The sequence below is a fragment of the Cucumis melo genome, chromosome 9 (assembly GCF_025177605.1).
Source record: "Cucumis melo cultivar AY chromosome 9, USDA_Cmelo_AY_1.0, whole genome shotgun sequence".
Classification (NCBI taxonomy): Eukaryota; Viridiplantae; Streptophyta; class Magnoliopsida; order Cucurbitales; family Cucurbitaceae; genus Cucumis; species Cucumis melo.
The window spans coordinates 23,349,710-23,354,181 of record NC_066865.1 but is presented as its reverse complement, the minus strand read 5'-3'; the positions used below and the strand labels follow the sequence as shown (position 1 = coordinate 23,354,181).

Below are 4,472 nucleotides of genomic sequence, written 5' to 3'. Positions count from 1 at the left end.
TTTAGTTAACTAGCATTCAATATTGTCAACATTGGTTAGAACCATTTATTTTTTTTATTATTATTATTATATGTTATCTTTTCATGTACATTAGTTATTAGATGGTTATTATTATATTTATATGACGTAATAATATATATAGTTAGCACTTTAATATACGTATATAACTTATATATCAACAGTCAAAATCTTAATTCCACGATAAAAAAAAAGTTACACTTTCACATATTTTTATCCCCGATATCATTATATTTTCGATATTTTTAAAATAATATTATATTCTTTTGGATAATTATAAGGATAACAATTTTTAGAATAAATATTAAATATGTAGCAATATTTTTAAAAAATTGTAAATATAGCAAAATATGAATTATCAGTGATAAACCATGGTAAATATTGATTTATCATCGATAGATTTTAACAAATTTTATTATATTTATAATTTTTTAAAAAATATTATCATATATTTAATTATTTTGAATTAAGTCTTATATTATAATATTTTCAGATATTGGGCCTAAAATCGATCATAAAAATATTTGGCCCAAAACTAGATTCCAGAAGCCCATATAAAAACGCAAAAGAAAAGAATACCAAAACCCTAGATCATTTCTAAACGGTCCAGTAAAACCCTAGAATCCTTTCTTTCTCTAAAATTATGGCTTTGGCGGACGTTAATCCTCCGACCAAAGTTGGTCGGGAAACGGCGGAGAAAGCCGTCGAATCTCTTCTTCAATGGCGGAGTTCCAAACGGGAGAAGCCCCAACTCTTCGACCAAGAAGATTTTCTATACCTCGTGGTAACCCTGAAGAAGATCCCTCCCAAAGGTCGCACAAATCCTTACAAAATCCCTCTTCCACATTCCCTTCACTCCGATTCCTCCGAACTTTGCCTCATTATCGACGATAGAACCAAGTCCAATCTCACTAAGGATGATGCCCGGAAGAAAATACAGTCTGAAAACATCCCAATTTCGAAGGTAATCAAGTTGTCAAAGCTTAAATCCGATTACCGCCCCTTTGAAGCTAAACGGAAGCTCTGTGATTCGTACGATATGTTTTTCGCCGATGATAGAGTTATTCCGCTGTTGCCGAGTCTGTTAGGGAAGCACTTTTACAAAAAGAAGAAGATTCCGGTGCCGTTGAATCTGAGGCATAAGAATTGGAAAGAACAGATCGAGAAGACCTGTTCGTCGGGATTGTTGTATTTGAGGACAGGGACGTGTAGTGTTGTGAAAGTGGCGAAGACTTCAATGGCAGTTGAAGAGATTGTGGACAATGTGATTGCGGCCATTGATGGGATTGCAGAGGTTGTGCCTAAAAAGTGGAGTAATGTGCGGTCGTTTCATTTGAAGGTCCTTGAATCTATTGCATTACCAATTTACCAAACAGTGCCGGAGTTGAAGTTTAAGATTGAGGCCGGCGTGAAGAGGAAACAAGATGAAATAACAGAAGAAGAAGCAAAAGAAGATGAAATAACAGAAGAAGAAGAAGAAGCAGTAAAGATTCCTGCTTCCGTAAAAGTTACCAACAAAAAGGAGAAAAAATTGAGCAAAAAGAAGGGTAGGATACATGAAATCAGCTACATGGACACTAATGGAGAGTTGTCCAATGACATGGGTGTTGAGGTTAAGAAAGGGTTGTTAGGATCTGATGAGATGAAGAAGAAGAAGAAGGTAAAAAAGAGTGCGGTTTTGAAATCGAAAGCGGCTGGTGGAACAAAGGTCAAGGCAAAGAAGTTGAAAGCTTGAGTCTTTAAGGTATTCTCTTCTTAAAATTTCCTCATGAGTCAAGTATGCCTATACATGTCTAATCATTTTCAATTTTTTAATCAGTTTTGGAAAATGTACCGTCTCTTTTCTTAGTTAAAGAAATTTTGAAAGATTGATGTTTGATCTTTATTTGTGTTTAAATACTTCAATATCTTTACATTTAGTTTTCTGCATTGTTTGAGTCGGATATGAATTATGCTTGTTTAGAAATGTTAGTCTCAAGTGTAGAAAAGTACAAAGGATTTGTTGATTGAAAAAAAGTACCAAAGGAGAATATAAGATTAGAATACTTGAACTAAGTGTAGTAGAAAAGGGCTTAGGAGCTATTCTACCGCCTAAACATGGGGTCGTTGTGAGAGATTTGGAATCTAATCAGAATTACAATTGAGTATGGAATGCAAAAGGGATCATAGAAACTGTGGTAACAAAATGAGCTTGTTACAAATCGGACCAACAAAATGAGTTTGTTGTTACAAATCGGACTGAAAATGCTCAATTAGAACATGAGTTTTGGATTACGTTACAAGCTTCCAAGCACCCTGCCCCCATATGTGCGTAATTTGGTTTATTTAGATTAATTTGCTGGGAAAAATACTAGTGAAATAAGATCTTCATTTGTAATCGATTTTGGTATTTTGTTTATAATTTCAAACCTTTAAATAAATCTTCTAAGCTTCTTTTAGTTTGCCCTTAGACTTTATATGAATGGGAAAATTGAAAAAAGAACCTTTATATCTACTGCTTCTCTGTCTTAGAGTCAATAATAACCCCAGAAAGACAGACGGGCTGATGATGCAACACATAACATTAGTAGTAACTGATTCACTAGTTTTTGGAGGGCTTAGTTACAAATTTGTTCCGTGTGTCTCTATGATTTGATAAAACCTCATAAAGCCTACTGTTGAAGACAGACATATATGAGGATGTGAGTGTCAGCTAACCATATGTCAATGTTGTTAGAAGACATAACGATTGAGCATGTGGCGTTTAGCTATTCATGTGTCAATGAGTTGGTTTTTTGTATTTAGTTAACAACCCTTTCCATGTTGATTTAACTTCAGCTTCTCCTCTTTGTCTGCTTTGTCTACCTCTTCTCCTCTCCCTCCTTTCTTGAACATTTTGTTATGGATTGAAGTCCTGACTTCTTAGCCTAGTTATTTTTCTTATCAAGGTCGACGATGGTTTCGGTTCATTTTCTTTTTTCCGAATCATAGTTGAAAAGTTAACCGCAAACTAGTTGATACTTTTATGGATCGGAAGTGTATAGGGAGACTAAATAAGGATGTTCTTACTGTACAGACATCAAAATGGAACTAGTAGCTTCAAACTGGTATTTTAACCAAGAAAATTATGTACAACCAAAAAGGTATTTCGATGTTGCATTTTAATTTAACTTTAGTTAGGTATTTGAATTTGAATTCTTTCTTTATATTCATGAATTTAATAGAAAGTTTTGGAAAATGGTCCTATAAGACTCAGAAACCAATAGATTTCTTTAGGTTTTTTGAATTTATAGAATGTTGAATGTACCTCAAATCTTCTAGACATAACACAACCTTAATCCATTCATTGAAACATTGATTATGCTTATGAAAAGTAATTGCTTCAATTCGTGAATGGTACAAATTAGTTAAGTTATTAATCAATAGACAAATGTAAATCTTGAATGAGGAAGTATTTCGAGTTGATCTTGTCATAATTTTTGTTTTTGGTATAATATTTATAAGAATGTAATGACATCCACTGGAGTGTTTATCAAAAGAGTTTTAGATAAAAATGAGTATGTAGTCCGATCTAATTTTGATTTGTCTTTTATACACTAAATAAGGGTAAATGAAGATATATATTACAATTTGTATATCATCAGTCAACTTTGCTATAAAAATTGCAATTTCTTTTTATTTCTTTTAAGGTTCTCACCTTTTGAAACTAAAGCTATACAAATTTGTAAAATCATTAATACTTTGCTCTTTTATTAATCACTACGGATATTTTATCGTGTATTGGGCCTTCACCTTCTCTACTTCTTTAGCAACTAGTTTTTTGTTGAGTTTTCGTTCTACAAAATTAACACATTTTTTTAAAAGAAATTAAACAATTTTTTCAATCTATCTCGGACAAGATCGACCACGTTATCTGTTAAAATTTTTACTTTTTGTTTTCGCAAAAGGTCAAGAAGATCAAGCTGCTAAAGTGGATAGCTGTGGTTTTTGGCATTTTTTCAAAACGAAAGAAGTAATTTTGAAGGGGAGAGTTATTGTCTTTTAGCCAAATTTTGAAGTCTTTTGTAGGAGTGTTTTGTGGATACAGACGGTTGAGTTAAACCAATATCTAGAGCCAATCAAATTGTTTGGTTTTGAGTTTTTCTTCTTCTTCTTTTAATCAAATTGTTTGGTTGAATGCTAATATATGAAAGTTCTATTTAATTACTTTTATATAGTGAATTTAGATTAACCATCTATTTTCTATTTATATTATGAAAATTTTATTTTTAAATGGTTAAAAAGATTGTCTTTTAGAAGTTCTTGGAAAAACCACATACTTCTCATCATGTAGACTAGAAAATTTAATAACTAGTATGTGTAGTTTTGATTATTTTAGATGAATTTATACACTAATTAACTCAATTCATAATACTTTTATTCACTTGAATCTATCTCAAATGAGTTGATAATCTAATCCAATCGAATGGATCTTT

The 4,472-nt window shown here is 32.0% G+C and overlaps 1 protein-coding gene across 3 annotated transcripts; it reads left to right on the top strand.

Moving 5' to 3' along the window:
• Positions 1 to 606: 606 nt before the first annotated feature.
• LOC103482736 (uncharacterized) lies at positions 607 to 4,140 on the top strand. Of its 3 annotated transcripts, none has more exons than XM_008439029.3 (2): positions 607 to 1,762; positions 3,945 to 4,140. In XM_008439029.3, the coding sequence occupies exon 1, from the start codon at positions 662 to 664 to the stop codon at positions 1,751 to 1,753; it is 1,092 nt and encodes a 363-aa protein (XP_008437251.1). In that variant the 5' UTR covers positions 607 to 661; the 3' UTR covers positions 1,754 to 1,762; positions 3,945 to 4,140. The 3 variants fall into 3 exon arrangements, with proteins under 3 accessions (XP_008437251.1, XP_050945815.1, XP_050945814.1); XM_051089858.1 differs by lacking the exon at positions 3,945 to 4,140 and adding an exon at positions 3,074 to 3,366 and having other exon boundaries at positions 613 to 1,762; XM_051089857.1 differs by lacking the exon at positions 3,945 to 4,140 and adding an exon at positions 2,530 to 2,846 and having other exon boundaries at positions 613 to 1,762.
• The last annotated feature ends 332 nt before the right edge of the window (positions 4,141 to 4,472 follow it).

Coding starts and splice junctions, on each gene's coding strand:
- LOC103482736 (XM_008439029.3), top strand. CDS start 662: ATGGCTTTGGCGGACGTTAATCCTCCGACCAAAGTTGGTCGGGAAACG.